This window comes from Mixophyes fleayi, chromosome 9 (assembly GCF_038048845.1).
Source record: "Mixophyes fleayi isolate aMixFle1 chromosome 9, aMixFle1.hap1, whole genome shotgun sequence".
Classification (NCBI taxonomy): Eukaryota; Metazoa; Chordata; class Amphibia; order Anura; family Limnodynastidae; genus Mixophyes; species Mixophyes fleayi.
This window is the reverse complement of record NC_134410.1, coordinates 121,197,048-121,214,190: the sequence shown is the minus strand read 5'-3', so window position 1 is coordinate 121,214,190 and position 17,143 is coordinate 121,197,048. Positions and strand designations below refer to the sequence as shown.

At 45.1% G+C, this 17,143-nt stretch overlaps 1 protein-coding gene across 1 annotated transcript in view; it reads left to right on the top strand.

The window, feature by feature from the left end:
• Nucleotides 1-17,143, top strand: part of ABCA2 (ATP binding cassette subfamily A member 2) — a 38,137-nt gene that overhangs the window by 5,799 nt on the left and 15,195 nt on the right. Inside the window, exons 3-24 of the mRNA XM_075186309.1 lie at nucleotides 1-53; nucleotides 1,117-1,299; nucleotides 1,403-1,621; nucleotides 1,873-2,204; nucleotides 2,735-2,894; nucleotides 4,992-5,120; nucleotides 5,860-6,027; nucleotides 6,109-6,205; nucleotides 6,360-6,533; nucleotides 7,202-7,304; nucleotides 7,595-7,709; nucleotides 7,862-8,052; nucleotides 9,331-9,481; nucleotides 12,759-12,963; nucleotides 13,178-13,342; nucleotides 13,794-13,974; nucleotides 14,058-14,270; nucleotides 15,021-15,217; nucleotides 15,295-15,465; nucleotides 15,586-15,746; nucleotides 15,858-15,978; nucleotides 16,068-16,349. Coding sequence (XP_075042410.1) covers nucleotides 1-53; nucleotides 1,117-1,299; nucleotides 1,403-1,621; nucleotides 1,873-2,204; nucleotides 2,735-2,894; nucleotides 4,992-5,120; nucleotides 5,860-6,027; nucleotides 6,109-6,205; nucleotides 6,360-6,533; nucleotides 7,202-7,304; nucleotides 7,595-7,709; nucleotides 7,862-8,052; nucleotides 9,331-9,481; nucleotides 12,759-12,963; nucleotides 13,178-13,342; nucleotides 13,794-13,974; nucleotides 14,058-14,270; nucleotides 15,021-15,217; nucleotides 15,295-15,465; nucleotides 15,586-15,746; nucleotides 15,858-15,978; nucleotides 16,068-16,349 — 3,771 coding nt within the window. The remainder of the gene's footprint in view (nucleotides 54-1,116; nucleotides 1,300-1,402; nucleotides 1,622-1,872; nucleotides 2,205-2,734; nucleotides 2,895-4,991; nucleotides 5,121-5,859; nucleotides 6,028-6,108; nucleotides 6,206-6,359; nucleotides 6,534-7,201; nucleotides 7,305-7,594; nucleotides 7,710-7,861; nucleotides 8,053-9,330; nucleotides 9,482-12,758; nucleotides 12,964-13,177; nucleotides 13,343-13,793; nucleotides 13,975-14,057; nucleotides 14,271-15,020; nucleotides 15,218-15,294; nucleotides 15,466-15,585; nucleotides 15,747-15,857; nucleotides 15,979-16,067; nucleotides 16,350-17,143) is intronic.

Below are 17,143 nucleotides of genomic sequence, written 5' to 3'. Positions count from 1 at the left end.
GGAACCCCCGGGATACAGTAACGTCAGCCGGCGGACAAATCCTCAATTTACACGTGCGTGTCTGTGCATTACCTACCACTCGGTGCTTAGAGGGAGCACAAATTAATCCTAAGGGGTAGATTCATCAAACCTTCTAAAGAGGTAAAAGTGGAGGCATTGCCAGTAGCAACCAATCAGATTCTAGCTCTCATGTTCAAGAATGTACTAGATAAATGATAGCTAGAATCTGATTGGTTGCTATGGGCAATGCCTCCAGTTTTCCTTTTTAGAAAGTTTGATAAATCTACTCCTAAGCCTATGTATACTCTAGTTAGAAGCAGGGCTGTTCTGTCATTTTACTGTACTTACTATTGACTACACTATGTTCACGTTGCCTCCAGCAATGCAGATTAGGTAGATCACCTTCAGACTGCCTGTGCTTCCGAAGAGCTTTTGCAAGATTGTTTATTTCACATGACAGATGTAGGGTTGCAGATTTCATATTGTGTTGGAAGGGGGCTTCTGCAAGTGCAAGTGATCAAAACAATCTCACAAGAGCAATTGCAAATAACAGGTTGCCTGGAGGTTCGTCGCCTAATCTGGAATAGTTTGTATTTGTTTGCTGTTACTGCTGCCTAGAGGTACCAGAGGCAGATTTGGAGCACAGTGCTTCTAAAGTACTAAGAGGATTTAAACCCCCTACAAGCATAAGTTTGGTCACTTTGCCCCCAGCCTCATCTGTGCTCCAGATCACCAGCAGTGAAAACCAAGCTGGAAGCACTTTCACAATTTATGATGGGAGTCCTGTTGTTAGGAAAAATGGATGTAATTGTGTATCTTAGCTTTTAAGTACTGAGCCAGACCTGGAGGCAGCCACCAAAATTCATGAGAACACGTAATCTATCAATTCACTAGGGACCAATGACCTCACAAAGGCATTAGGCCCTTTGTGTACCCATTGGCTACAGACAGTGGTAATGGGCTCAACCAGTTTTCGGGAGAATGCAACTGATTGAGTCACTAGGAAATGGTGATATCAGTGAGGCTGTATTCTCAGAATTCTGGTTTAAATCAATCCACAAAATTGCTGCCACCCCATTGGATTAGAACGTGACTTCTGCTTTAATGTTGTTGTAGGGTAACATCTTCGATAAATGGAAGTCTCTGCATGAAGGGTTGATTCATAAGGCTCTGCGGGATCCCTTGAAATCTGGCCACAGACTGGCTCTTCTCCGGCTCCTGACTCTGGCGCTTGGCCTTGCGGTCCCCAATGCGTCTTCTGAAACCTACGATCCTCAGGCCTTGGTCAGAGAGCTGGAGGTACGAATCACTTTCCACCTTCTTGAGATTAAAGAGTTACCTTCCGTTTACTGTGTCTGGAAGGATAGGTCTGTGAGGTCAATGACATGCTTCTTCCTATCAGGAGATACTCTTCACCCCGACAGCGCTGGAGTCTCTGACCTGTGAGGGGAGCTTGGATAAGCTGGGGAGTATCCTTGGGGTCTCCGAGGCCAGGTGGTCCTTGTTGACCACCTATAAGAACATCATATGTGATGGTAGTGAGCCGGCACGTACGGAACGCTTTCAAGAGCTGGCCGAGGAACTGAAGGAACAGGTGGACGTACGCAAAGCTGTCAGCCATGTAAGTCACCACCGAGGACCCCACTTCTGCTTAATAACCTACCCAATCTTTGTACAAAGACCATGACCTCTCTCTGAAGTCACACTTCACCCCATCTCTGTACAGTGACCATAAATAGAATAATGAACCCCTATTTCGACTCGACATTCATCCTAGGAGAGACCCATTTTCTCCTGATCTTTGTATATTGACCGCTGTATTATGTATGATAGTGGGTGTTTTGTTCTTAATGAACCATAACTATGTCTCAGCTTCGCCTGGATGAGATGAACGTCAACGAAACCCAACACAGACTGCGCTCTCTGCTGGAGGACCTGCTTCAAGTCGAGAAAATCCTAAAAGACGTGGACATCCTCTCAGCTCTGGCCAAGCTGTTGCCCAAAGGAGCCTGTGCCAGCAAGACCACCCCGACACCCGTCAACTCCACCAGCTGGAGCTTCAACTCCACCAACAGCTCCAACTCCACAGCAGAAGGCGAAGAGGGCAAGGTTCAGGAGAGCGATGAAGAAAACCCACGCAGCCAGTTCTCGGCCTTCGTACAACTCTGGGCTGGCCTGCAGCCTATCCTCTGCGGCATCAACCGGTCAGTGCCAATTAATGCATGCATGTAATTATACCATGTCCCCCAGACACCATCAATGGTGCCATCATTGCCAATTTCCTGATCATACAAAGTTAAGATATTACGTACTGGTTGAGTGCGGCTCCTAATGAGCTTGGCTAGTTTTTGTAATGTATAGTAGCCTTCATCCTAACATCATAGCTACTTGTTTGACGCGTGAAATGTGTCTTAGAGGGGGACTATATTTTGATAGAGTGATGGTCTAAATAATATCCGACTCTTGTAGACTGTATCGGTGAGGCTGTAATGCTGGTCATAGGCTGCAATATCTGCATCAATATTGGGCAATTGACCTGATATCTCAGTGTGTGTGGTCCTTAGTAATAAATTAATCAATATTGATTGGATTATTAGACAATATATCAGTAAATGCCCATGCCTGCAATGATCCCACAATATTTTTTAATCAGAAGGCTCTATTCCATATTGTTAGGCCAACGTCCGGGTAAACAATCAGCAATAACCCCCAATATCCCCGTTGTGTCCTTCAGAACCATCGAGCCGGAGGCTCTGAAACAGGGGAACATGAGCTCTCTGGGATTTACCAGCAAAGAACAGAGGAACTTGGGGCTCCTCGTGCACCTCATGACCAGCAACCCCAAAATCCTGTACTCTCCCGTGGGGACAGAAGTTGACATGGTCATCCGTAAAGTGAGTAATGTAACAAAAGAAACCCCAAAGGAGTCCCGCGTTACAGGATGTGTTTGCCATTGTGTGTTTTAACCAGGGCCTGATTAAGGGTTCTGGCCGCCCTAGGCTAATACACCCGCAGAGCCCCCCCCCCCCCCCCCCCCCCGGAAAAAAAACAAACTAAAGGAACATTCAGGAGTATTAGCCAGCAAAGAAAAATTCAGGCAGGTTCTCTTACCTGTTCTTTCTTGCTTGTTCTTGCAGCTTTGTTGTCGTTTAGCTATCCTCTGGAAAGGTGGGGTTCTGTTTTGAAAATGTGCAAACATTACAAACCCTCAATGATTAGCTTTTTTAGAGAGCATCCTCATGAACGCCACACAATGCAGAGATCATGCACACCCACACCAGCCGTTTCATCACACCCCAGCGGCCAATGCATGACCCTCTTCCTCCCAGCCATTAGATCACTGTGCCCTTTATCACACTGTCCCCCTTGCAGCAGTCTGTCCCCCTTATTACAATATGCCCCTGCATAAACGCAAATTTTTACTTATACGGATATTAACAAACAATGAAGTGCGCACAATAATTGAGATAGACAGAAATGTCTCGCTAAACGCAGCTTTAAAAATTACAAGATCATCCTAAATCTTGCTGATACAAGTCCAACATACATAACAATTAATCCAGCACTAGGGTAGCGATTTTCTTACTAGTGTAACCAGTACTTTGGTGTTTATAACGTTACTGGGTGTGTGAATGGGTAACAATTATGTGATCAAATGTAAAGGATTGTGCGGTTAGAAATATCACACTAGTGGTCATGTAGTGAAAAAAAATCGCTAAGGATAGCAAAATAATATAACATGTTAAGATTTATATGGTTAAAATAAATTATGCACATGTACCCCACAACAATGATGAATTTAAATATTGTCATTCCACAGTTAGGGACCAGGTTATACATTCACTTCAGTTCATATCTGTTCATATGATCCAGATTGTTAAAAGATATGAACTGAAGTGAATGTATAACCTGGTCCCTAACTGTGGAATGACAATATTTAAATTCATCATTGTTGTGGGGTACATGTGCATAATTTATTTTAACTATATAAATCTTAACATGTTATATTATTTTGCTATCCTTAGCGATTTTTTTTTTACTACATGACCACTAGTGTGATATATCTAACCGCACAATCCTTTACATTTGATCACATAATTGTTACCCATTCACACACCCAGTAACGTTATAGACACCAAAGTACTGGTTACAATAGCAACGCAATCGCTACCCTAGCGCTATTTATTTTACATACCTGGCTTCCTGTCTGCAGTCAGTTCTTCACCGCAGCTCCTCACTGACACTGTCGGGACGTGATGATGACATCACTCCCGACAGCCAGTGAGGAGGAGAAGAGGGGAGGGGGAGTGAGCGTGAGCGTCAGGAGAGAAGAGTGGAAAAGAGGCGGAGGGGGGAGTGAGAGTGAGCGCCAGTGTCAGCGTGGTGTCGGCAAAGGGGGCGGCTCAGGGGCACAGAATCGGTAATAAATAAATTGTAAAAAAAAAAATCTTGCATGCTGCTGTCACTGCGCCCCCCAGGTCCCAGCGCCCCAGGCTGCAGCCTGATCAGCCTATTGGTTGATCAGGCCCTGGTTTTAACGCTCTTGTAATTCCATAGAGGATACAAGGAATGGTATAGATCTGGCTTTTCTGGCCTATTTTAAATACTTGTAACATGAGGAGTCTGAAGTAAGGCCAATTATAGGCGCTATATCGCCACCTGTTGGAAGATCAGGCTTACTGCACACTGTAATTAAAAGGACCCTGGGCCTTGGAGAAAATAAAATCTTATCAAACCATATTACATAAAGTGTACCTATCACCTGAACAGTCCCCAGTGGGGGTCTAGGGTACAAGTGCAATTAGGGGTGGATCACGGCAACATAGCAGAATTGGGGAGAGGGTCTGGTGATGCCGTGGACGCCCCGATATTCTGAGCATTGTCTGATTGGGGCTTCACTGTGCACGCGCCGGATGGGTGTACACGTTTTAGGTTCCACGTAAGTCCGTTGTAATAGTGGTCACATGTCATCTCCCCTCTCCGTGTTACAGGCGAACGAGACGTTTGCGTTTGTGGGGAATGTGACGCAGTACGCCAGGATGTGGATGAACATCTCAGCGGAGATCCGCAGTTTGCTTGAGGAAGGTATTCTGCAGCAGCGCATCCAGTGGTTGCAACAGGTGGGTGAAACGCAGTGAGATGTCACTGGCTTTGTGATGGGAGGGGCTTACTCTGCCACCACGCTGTAGGGGAGTTTGCTGGTTGTCAGCAACTGGTTGTCGTTGACTCCTCTTACTGGTGCCACTTGGCCAATCCAGATCCTCACTGACTGCGAATTAGTATCAATCAGGTCTTCCGGGTAACTGGCAGATCGCTGGCACAGGATGCTGGGCTTAATGCTGGTTGCCCGGGAGGTGGCTTAAAGTCTCGCAGGAACAAGCAGGATCTTGGTAGACTTGCGCCACGAAGTCTGGGCTGGTCGGATCCAATATCTAGCTTCCCCCCCCCCCCCCCCCTCCTCCCTCAGACTTCCTTCCAGGGCTGGTCCCCAGGTTCATTATAACCCTTCTGAAGCTGCTATATGCTAAACTGTAAAAACGGATTCCTCTATGATAAGATGAGAGTGGAAAAGGGGAAGGGACCCAACCACAGGCTTAAAAAGAAGTTTCCCCTGGCAGAGGTTCAGGATTCACTATCACATCTGTGCTGAAATTTCTGTGTACTGACATTGTAAAAACAAGCGGAAGACTTATCACGATTGGTCAGGCAGGTAAAGTCATTCCTCGCTGCAAGACTTCTCAGGTTTGGTTGCGTTTCCCTGGCGCATGATGCCGGCACGTTCTCACAGGACATCTGACCCTCCTCTCTCGTCTCCCGTCAGTACGACTCTCACGCTGTCTGATTGCATTTTTTTTGCAGTTTACCAGTGATCTGCAGAAACACCCGGAGCTGCTGAACGGTTCAGACAGCGAGCTCCTCCGCCGCGTGCTCAGCTCCAACTTCACCGCCCTCAACGCCAGCACCCTGCTGCAGCAGCTGGACACCATCGATAACGCTGCTTGTGGGTGGACGCGTTTCATGTCTAAGGTGAGGGGCTGTGACCTGGAAATAGGTTTCCATTTTCTGCAGGTTGCTTGTGATAACCGGCCTTTTCTCCTCGTTTCATAGGTGAGCGTAGACATTTTTAAAGGGTTCCCCAACGAGGACAGCATAGTGAATTACACCCTGAACCGGGCGTATCATGACAACGTTACAGTGTTTGCAAGTGAGTCCATAGAGTGAGCGGGGGAAACGTCCTATTGTCCGCTGTCTGGTGATGTTTGTGTCATTTCCATCTTCGACCACTCTCTCCGGTTTCTCTCTCTCTCCTCTCTTATCACAATCATCCTCTCAAACCTTCCTCGCGTCTCGTCTTCTAGGCGTGATCTTCCAGACGCAGCCAGACGGCTCCCTTCCGCCACACGTCATGTACAAGATCAGACAAAATTCCAGCTTCACGGAGAAGACTAATGAGATCCGCCGGGCCTACTGGAGACCCGGACCAAACACTGGCGGACGTTTCTACTTCCTGTACGGCTTTGTGTGGATACAAGGTTATTACAGCCTCTGTTACTGGAGAATACACCAATAGAGAATCCACTGATTGTTGCGGCCAGTTGCGTTATCGTCTGTATATAAAAAAAAAAAATGTTTGGCATCTACACCAGATTATTATTCTTATTAATGTTTTGTTTATATTATGCCAACATATTACACAGTGCTTTTACAGAGAATGTTTAATTATTCACATCCGTCCCTACTAATCATCATTATCAGCATCACCATTTATTTATATAGCGCCACTAATTCCGCAGCGCTGTACAGAGAACTCACTCACGTCAGTCCCTGCCCCATAGGAGCTTACAGTCTAAATTCCCTAACATACACACATATAGACAGACAGACTAGGGTCAATTTGATAGCGGCCAATTAACCTACCAGTATGTTTTTGGAGTGTGGGAAGAAACCAGAGCACCCGGAGGAAACCCACGCAAACACGGGGAGAACATACAAACTCCACACAGATAAGGCCATGGTCGGGAATTGAACTCATGCCCCAGCACTGTGAGGCAGAAGTGCTAACCACTGAGCCACCGTGCTGCCCATTTACAGTCTAGATTACCTGACACACACACAACATTAATCAGCATGTTTTTGGACTCTTGAGGATATTTCCAAGAATAGGAAAATAAATAATCAATTGTATCAATTCTCTTTACAGATATGATGGATAGAGCCATCATTAGCACAGTTGTGGGGCGTGACGTGGTGGAACCTGGGAACTATGTGCAAATGTTCCCATATCCGTGTTACACACGTGATGAGTAAGTATGTCTGTTAGGGGTGCCACAAACTCTGTTTGCAGAACCCTACTTTTATTTTTTTGCACACAGAACATGAGGGCTGGGGAGGGGAGGGACAGGTCTTAAACTTATGTAGCTCCTAACATGACTGCTACTGATTTTCTGCCGACTGCCTAGAGCAACTTTACACTTATACGTCGCTTTCTCTTTAAACATTGGTGAGAGAGAGAGAGAATCATAATGTGACGTGCATAGGTTTAGCCAGAATCTGTCCGGCAAATGTACAAGAAATCTCTAATGTGTCGCCGCAGCTTCCTGTTTGTGATCGAGCATATGATGCCGCTCTGTATGGTCATCTCCTGGGTGTACTCGGTAGCCATGATGATCCAACACATCGTGGCGGAGAAGGAACATCGCCTGAAGGAGGTAATGAGAGGGTTTGGTGGGATACGGCAAGGTCACATGTTCTATATTGTACGTTGGCGGTGCTGCTCTCTAACGACCCCAGGAGCCCGGCGGCCTCTGTGCAGGTTCCGTTGTTACTAACTACAGACTGAATTTTCCTGCCCTCTTTCCAGGTGATGAAGATGATGGGTCTGAATAACGCCGTACACTGGGTAGCCTGGTTCATTACGGGCTTTGTCCAGCTGTCCATCTCTGTGACCGCCCTGACCGGCATCCTGAAGTACGGCCAAGTCCTCATGCACAGCAACGTCTTCATTATCTGGCTGTTCCTCTCCATCTACGCCGTGGCCACCATCATGTTTTGGTGAGGAGACGGAAGGTGGCGGGTGGGAGTATAGTAACAGGTTTTCAGCCTGTTCCTTGAGTCTCCAACTCTCACAAAAGCTGTGAAGCCGAATCCGGTTCAATTAAAGCAGTGCGTGTCCGTCCTATCCCTCTACTTTTAGATCTTTGATTTTGGGATGAAAGTGAGCTCTTCTATAGGACCCTTTACATTAAACACAAGCTGACACCATAGATTCCCTGACAGGCAGAGAACTGTTGTCTCTTCTAGAGTGGTCACATAGATCTATTAATCTTAGATCAGAAAGAGGGGCCTGATTCATTAAGGATCTTAACTTAAGAAACTTCTTATTTCAGTCTCCTGGACAAAACCATGTTACAATACAAGGGGTGCAAATTAGTATTCTGTTTTGCACATAAGTTAAATACTGACTGTTTTTTCATGTAGCACACAAATATTAACTTTGAATTTCAGTGTACAAATAAGCCATCAAGTATTTGTGTGCTACATGAAAAAACAGACAGTATTTAACTTATGTGCAAAACAGAACACTAATTTGCACCCCTTGCATTGTAACATGGTTTTGTCCAGGAGACTGAAATAAGAAGTTTCTCAAGTTAAGATCTTTAATGAATCAGGCCCGAGATGTGTTTATTGCTAGATTTTTGAACTGGATCCCTTTTTCTGGATACTGTCGGGGGATTGTCCTTCTGAATGTACATTATGTAGATTGCTTATCCCAGTGGATTCCAAACTTTTTCAGTTCAAGGCACCCTTAGGGTCTCCAAATTTTTTTCAAGAAACCCCTAAACCAAAATAATTACCAAGTAGTCCCCCGTCTTGCTTACCACTGGCCCTGGCCGAGGCACCCCTGTGGGATTTCCAAGGCACCCCAGGGGGAGCCTAGGCGCAAAGTTTGGGAAACTGGCTTAGCCAATTGAGTGCTTAATATAGTTATTACCTTACTAGTAAAAGTGATCCAGTCATTGCCCTGTGCTAAGTGGAAGTGTAGGTACCTTATCTGAGTTCATATTGTGTCATTGAGAAGTAGGGGGGTCGGTTTTGACTAAATTAGTGTAAGGCTTTATTCACACTTTGCAAGTGTGTATTACCCATAGGGTATGTGTACACGTTCTACATGCTAGGAACACATGCAAAATATCAATGCAAGTAAGAACTGTTCACAACAAACTTTACTGTCAAAGTGTGCCCACATTCTAGACAGACTTTGCTTCCAGTAAAGACTTTTTGTAACACAAATGCTTCTAACCACGGACCATGTCCTTCATCATCTTACAGCTTCCTGGTGTCCGTACTGTACTCCAAAGCCAAGCTGGCCTCCGCCTGTGGCGGCATCATCTACTTCCTGAGCTACGTTCCCTACATGTATGTGGCCATCAGGGAAGAAGTCGCCCACGATAAGATCACCGCCTTTGAGAAGTGCATTGCCGTGAGTAATTTATCACTCCCCTCCTCTCCTGTTACATTGCCTGGCTGGACTATCAACCTAGAGGACTGTTCACCGTCTTATTCTCAATATGTCAAAGATGAAATGGCCAATCCCCTCCCATGTCTCTACATCATTGTTAAGTTTATCCACCATGTCTCTCACATCCAGTTCCTCTGATGATGCACTCATGGGGACTGATTCATTAGGGAAAGTTAAGCAAAAAATTGAGTAAATTTTCTTACTCAAGTTTTCTGGACAAAACCATGTTACAATGCAAGGGGTGTAAATAAGTTTAAGTTTATTATTTTGCACAGAAGGAAAATACAGTCTGTTTTTTCATGTAGCACACACATACTCGATAGCATATTTGTACACTGAAATTTAAAGTTGATCTAGGATATGCCCTACCCCAAATATAAATCTCCCATCACATTTACCTCCCCCTCCAATGCAACATGGTTTTGTCTTACTTTTGCTTAACTTTCCTCAATGAATCAGGGCCAAGGTGGCTCCCTACTAAAGCTTATATAAAATATGTGACATTATCCTTCAAATATTTGTTCGTCTACGCTCCTTACATATGAAACCCTGAGGTCCCATCAGGGTCTTTGTGGTCAGCTCAGAACAATTTACTATCTATCATGTCACAGCCAGTGACCCAAACTAGAAGAGAAGAGTTAATGAGGTTATTGAATTTGTCATGAGATCACCCATTATCCAATAACGGCTGTGTGTTCTCCCTGTACTATCTCTCATGTCTACAGTCTTCTACTGTCCTCCAACTCTATTGTCCTCTCTCAGTATTGTCCTCTCTCAGTATTGTCCTCTCTCAGTATTGTCCTCTCTCAGTATTGTCCTCTCTCAGTATTGTCCTCTCTCAGTATTGTCCTCTCTCAGTATTGTCCTCTCTCAGTATTGTCCTCTCTCAGTATTGTCCTCTCTCAGTATTGTCCTCTCTCAGTATTGTCCTCTCTCAGTATTGTCCTCTCTCAGTATTGTCCTCTCTCAGTATTGTCCTCTCTCAGTATTGTCCTCTCTCAGTATTGTCCTCTCTCAGTATTGTCCTCTCTCAGTATTGTCCTCTCTCCGTATTGTCCTCTCTCCGTATTGTCCTCTCTCCGTATTGTCCTCTCTCCGTATTCTCCTCCAACTCTATTGTCCTCTCTCAGTATTTTCCTCCAACTTTATTGTCCTCTCTCAGTATTCTCCTCCAACTCTATTGTGTTCTCTCCGTATTGTCCTCTCTCAGTATTGTCCTCTCTCAGTATTGTCCTCTCTCAGTATTGTCCTCTCTCAGTATTGTCCTCTCTCAGTATTGTCCTCTCTCAGTATTGTCCTCTCTCCGTATTGTCCTCTCTCCGTATTGTCCTCTCTCCGTATTGTCCTCTCTCCGTATTGTCCTCTCTCCGTATTGTCCTCTCTCCGTATTCTCCTCCAACTCTATTGTCCTCTCTCAGTATTTTCCTCCAACTTTATTGTCCTCTCTCAGTATTCTCCTCCAACTCTATTGTGTTCTCTCCGTATTGTCCTCTCTCAGTATTGTCCTCCAACTCTATTGTCCTCTCTCCGTATTGTCCTCTCTCCGTATTGTCCTCTCTCCGTATTGTCCTCTCTCCGTATTGTCCTCTCTCCGTATTGTCCTCCAACTCTATTGTCCTCTCTCCGTATTGTCCTCCAACTCTATTGTCCTCTCTCCGTATTGTCCTCCAACTCTATTGTCCTCTCTCCGTATTGTCCTCCAACTCTATTGTCCTCTCTCCGTATTGTCCTCCAACTCTATTGTCCTCTCTCAGTATTCTCCTCCAACTCTATTGTCCTCTCTCCGTATTGTCCTCTCTCAGTATTCTCCTCCAACTCTATTGTCCTCTCTCTGTATTGTCCTCTCTCAGTATTCTCCTTCAACTCTATTGTCCTCTCTCTGTATTGTCCTCTCTCAGTATTCTCCTTCAACTCTATTGTCCTCTCTCCGTATTGTCCTCCAACTCTATTGTCCTCTCTCAGTATTCTCCTCCAACTCTATTGTCCTCTCTCTGTATTGTCCTCTCTCAGTATTCTCCTCCAACTCTATTGTGTTCTCTCCGTATTGTCCTCTCTCAGTATTCTCCTCCAACTCTATTGTCCTCTCTCAGTATTCTCCTCCAACTCTATTGTCCTCTCTCAGTAGTCTCCTCCAACTCTATTGTCCTCTCTCCGTATTCTCCTCCAACTTTATTGTCCTCTCTCAGTATTCTCCTCCAACTCTATTGTCCTCTCTCCGTATTGTCCTCTCTCAGTATTCTCCTCCAACTCTATTGTCCTCTACCCGTATTGTCCTCCAACTCTATTGTCCTCTCTCAGTATTCTCCTCCAACTCTCTATTGTCCTCTCTCCGTATTGTCCTCCAACTTTATTGTCCTCTCAGTATTCTCCTCCAACTCTATTGTCCTCTCTCCGTATTGTCCTCCAACTCTATTGTCCTCTCTCAGTATTGTCCTCTCTCAGTATTCTCCTCCAACTCTATTGTCCTCTCTCAGTATTGTCCTCCAACTCTATTGTCCTCTCTCAGTTTTCTCCTCCAATTCTATTGTCCCCTCTCCGTATTGTCCTCTCTCAGTATTCTCCTTCAACTCTCTATTGTCCTCTCTCCATATTTTCCTCCAACTCTATTGTCCTCTCTCAGTATTGTCCGCCAACTCTATTGTCCTCTCTCAGTATTGTCCGCCAACTCTATTGTCCTTTCTCAGTATTGTCCTCCAACTCTATTGTCCTTTCTCAGTATTGTCCTCCAACTCTATTGTCCTTTCTCAGTATTGTCCTCCAACTCTATTGTCCTTTCTCAGTATTGTCCTCCAACTCTATTGTCCTTTCTCAGTATTGTCCTCCAACTCTATTGTCCTTTCTCAGTATTGTCCTCCAACTCTATTGTCCTTTCTCAGTATTGTCCTCCAACTCTATTGTCCTTTCTCAGTATTGTCCTCCAACTCTATTGTCCTTTCTCAGTATTGTCCTCCAACTCTATTGTCCTCTCTCAGTATTGTCCGCCAACTCTATTGTCCTCCAACTCTATTGTCCTCTCTCAGTATTCTCCTCCAACTCTATTGTCCTCTCTCAGTATTCTCCTCCAACTCTATTGTCCTCTCTCAGTATTCTCCTCCAACTCTATTGTCCTCTCTCAGTATTCTCCTCCAACTCTATTGTCCTCTCTCAGTATTCTCCTCCAACTCTATTGTCCTCTCTCAGTATTCTCCTCCGTGTCAACAGTCTGTTATCACCTTGTAACCGTCTTGTTCCTCTACAGTCCCTTATGTCCACAACAGCCTTTGGTCTCGGCTCCAAGTACTTTGCGCTGTACGAGGTGGCTGGAGTGGGGATCCAGTGGAAAACATTCAGCCAGTCCCCGGTGGAAGGAGATGACTTCAACCTCATGTTGTCTATGATGATGCTCATAATAGATGCAGTCGTGTATGGCGTTTTGACCTGGTATATTGAAGCCGTTCACCCGGGTAAATAATGAGTACTCCATTCATCTGTTCTGTTTTTGTATTATTTTATGGAGCCTTTTCACACATTTTTGTGAAAACACTTTTTATTTCCAGAATAAGACTCCATAAAATGCCATGAAAGTAGAGACTGGATTTGAAAGGGTCCTCACTTGCTCTCCTTGAGTTACCATGCCAAATATAATATCCTGCTGTAGACATATGCTTTGTGTTCTAGGTATGTATGGTCTCCCTCGGCCCTGGTACTTCCCGTTCCAGAGATCCTATTGGCTTGGGAGCGGGCGTATAGAAAGTTGGGAGTGGTCCTGGCCTTGGTCACGTCCATCTCGTCTTAGCATAATGGAAGAAGACCAAGCTTGCGCCATGGAGAGTCGCCTACTCGGTAAATATGTTTACGGCTAGTCCACAACCCATCCGCTTCCTAAACACACAACACCGATTGTATAATGCTGCCTTGTTTCTATGAATGTTCATACGGTTCAATGACCATATATGTCACAATTTTGGTGACATTAAGGCACCTTAGACCTATTTGGCCGCCAATCGTAGAGCGTATGCTTCCCAAAAAAGATCGCAGATCTCGATTAACATTTAATGAGGAGCTAGCGGGTGTTAGTTTGGACCAACGGTAAATTTGTTAGAAATATCTGAAGGGTATGCGGCCATCATCTGGCTGTGGTGATGGTCCCTCGTTTGATGTACATACGCCGTATGGCACTTAATCCAGCTGTTTATGACCAGCTATAGTCTTTCTTCTGGAAATAAATCTGGTAATACCATTTGCTTTGTACTACAAAAGAGTTTTCATTATTCTTCTTGTAATCATCCCTCAGAGGAGACCCGTGGTATTGAGGAGGAACCCAGTCATCTACCATTAGTCGTGTGCATTGACAAGCTCACCAAAATCTACAAGACTGGCAAGAAACTGGCACTGAACAAACTGAGCCTAAATTTACACGAGAACCAAGTGGTGTCGTTCCTAGGCCATAATGGAGCAGGAAAAACCACCACGATGTAAGCATGGCTTATTGTCTCTCCATTCTGTAGCCGAAATTGAGAATGGAACAGAAAGTCTTATAATGTTCTTACCTGTACAGGTCTATCCTGACTGGTCTCTTCCCACCCACCTCCGGCTCGGCCACTATATATGGACATGACATTCGTACGGAGATGAACGAGATCAGGAAAAGTATGGGAATGTGCCCTCAACACAACGTGCTCTTCGACAAGCTGACGGTCGAGGAACATCTGTGGTTCTACTCCCGACTGAAGGGGATGGCTGAGGAGGAGATCCGCAAGGAAATGGACAAGTATGTATTTATAATTTTCTCCTTGACTATGGGCAAACAAGAACCTAATGCCTTGTCCATGTTGATGGTGTTTAGTCTCTTTGACCGCGCGCCGAAGACTGAAATTCTTTTTGGTTCTCTTTGTTGCGTTATTGATGTTTATGCCAGATTGTGACTTGTTTATGGCTTAAATAATGCTGGAGATATTGGAGGTCTTTGGACGGCTGATCAGGAGATAGGAAGAGGCCATTCGCTAGATTAGCTTGTCTGCAGCTTAAGCAATTCAGAAGAGGGCTGGAGACACTTATTTGAATTTAAGCTTGTTTTCCGCTCACTAGATCTTAATTGTCGGTGGAATAAGTTGATGGTTGACTGGAGGAGGATGGCGGTTCTGCAGATAGTCAGAGGTTGCTGACGGGATGAGCTGACCATCATGGTTCAGGAAATAAATGTGTGTTAGGGAATTTGGACTGTAGCTCCTATGGGGCAAGGAATGATGTGAGTTCTCTGTACAGCGCTGCGGAATTAGTGGCGCTTTTATAAATAGATGATGATGATGGTCAAAGGTTGTTACCTGCATCATGGGTTTGTCCGTGGCTCTGGTGGAAAAATAGTTAAATGGACAATGAGTCTTCTGACCCTCTACAGTATCACATGAGTTGAAGTCATTGACTGAATGACCAATTTCTCTGGGGTCTGTGTGGTTCAAGAAGTGGTCCGGTATGCAGAGGAGAGGTGGAGATTATTGAACCCTTATTATCTCCTCTCCAGGATGATTAAGGACTTGGAGTTATCTAACAAACGTCACTCCCTGGTCCAGACGCTGTCTGGCGGAATGAAAAGGAAGCTGTCTGTGGCGATCGCCTTTGTCGGAGGTTCCAGAGCCGTTATCTTGGATGAGCCAACGGCTGGCGTTGATCCATACGCGAGGAGGGCGATCTGGGATCTTATTCTGAAGTACAAGCAGGGTAAGAGCCTGGAGAGCAGTATACTCTGCAGTGTATAGTGTCCGTTCATCTGTTTAAGAACACTCCATACTCCACAGGCCGCACGATTCTTCTGTCCACGCACCACATGGATGAGGCCGATCTGCTCGGAGACCGTATCGCCATCATTTCCCATGGAAAGCTGAAATGCTGCGGATCTCCGCTCTTTCTTAAGAGTACATATGGAGATGGCTACAAACTAACAGTAGTGAAGAAACAAAGCAGCCCAGGTCAGTAATGGATGGGTCGTTTTTGGAAGTCAAAGAGTGGCACAATGCATATTATAAAAGCAAACGGCGACATTCCCGTTCCTATTAATGATATTCCTTTCTCTTCACTCTCCTTTGTAGATATCGGTCATACTCCCACCTCCTGCTCAGAGCAGCGAGTGTCTCAGTTTATAAAGAAGTACGTGACCTCATGTCTGCTGATGTCGGACACAAATACCGAGCTGTCGTACATCCTCCCCAGCGAGTCCGTCAGGAAAGGCTGTTTTGAGCGCCTCTTCCAGGTAACGGACTGTCCCCATTACTATTTTGGCTTACGGGGCTGTTGTATAGCGCTTTGACCGTTGTGTTAACTCTTTCCACATAACTCTTCCGGTTTGTATTCTCTTGGGCAGCACCTGGAGCAGAGCCTAAGTGACCTGGATCTGACCAGTTTTGGGCTGATGGACACAACGTTAGAAGAAGTTTTCCTAAAGGTATCTGAAGAAGACCAATCTCTGGAGAACAGCGATGCAGGTTAGTACCACCTTGTGCGTTGGCGAGAGCTTGTTTGATGTCCACCAAACTCTTTCTTCTAAGTTCATGCTGTGTATCCTACTTTTTAGATTTAAAGGAGTCCAAGAAAGACACTTTCAGGCCTGTTATCCATCCCGACGCCGGCACTGAGCCCTCACCGTTGACCGATGCACTGGACAAGCCGGAAGTGGAACTTAACAACTTTGCATCTGGAATTCGCCCTGGTCATTCCCCAGGTTCTCTGCGTTCTGGCTCATCCTCATCAGTCGGCTCTGTGCGGGGGGAGGAAGGTGGAGCATACGCGGAGTTCTATGGGGACTACTCGCCGTTGTTTGATAACACGCAGGAGGCGGAGAATCTGAGTCTGCAAGGTAGGTGGAGAAAATGCTGAGTTTGTCCTGTGTGATTTTGGCTCTGTCCTTTTGATGTGGAGTGCTACCTTAGGAGAGTGGATGTTCTCTATCTTCATCCTGGAGCAGTTTGCAATCTCATAGTTAACAAACAGTACAGAAAGCTACATCACCAGTGATGTCACAGCTATTTTAACTGGTTTGCTGTGCTTTGCCATTTGAACTTGTTATTCTAATTCATTATATTTTTTCCCCACTGTCAAAGGTCTGTAATTTTAGCTGTATGTGATATACTTTTGCTTTTCAATAAAAAAGTGAAGATTGAACATTATTTTGTACTTTCATGCCTCATATACATTTGGGGGTTAGCTGTCCTTAAAGTGTACACATAATCATTTATTATTTTGGATGATCACTTTGCCCCTTGCTGAAAAAGAACAGCAGGGCCAAATCTGAAGTTTTAAAGAAATACTTATAATTATTATTATCGTAGAATTGTAAGGCGCCACAGTGCTCCGCAGCGCCGTACAGTAGGGAAAACAGGACATACATATAACAGGGACATACAAGGTAGACAAAATAAATGTAGACCTGAAAACAAAGGGTATGAAGGACCCTGCTCATTAGAAAGCTTACATTCGAAGTGGAAGACGGCACAGCTGAAATAAGAGGAGCGAGTGTGGCTCAGAGTGGAGATTGGGACAGGTGTGAGGGTGCATTAGTGTGAGTAGTGTTATCGAAGAGAAGGTCGCCTCTGAAAAAAGAGATGGGCTTTCAAGGAGCATCTAAAGATTTGAAGGCTGTGGGAAAGTCTG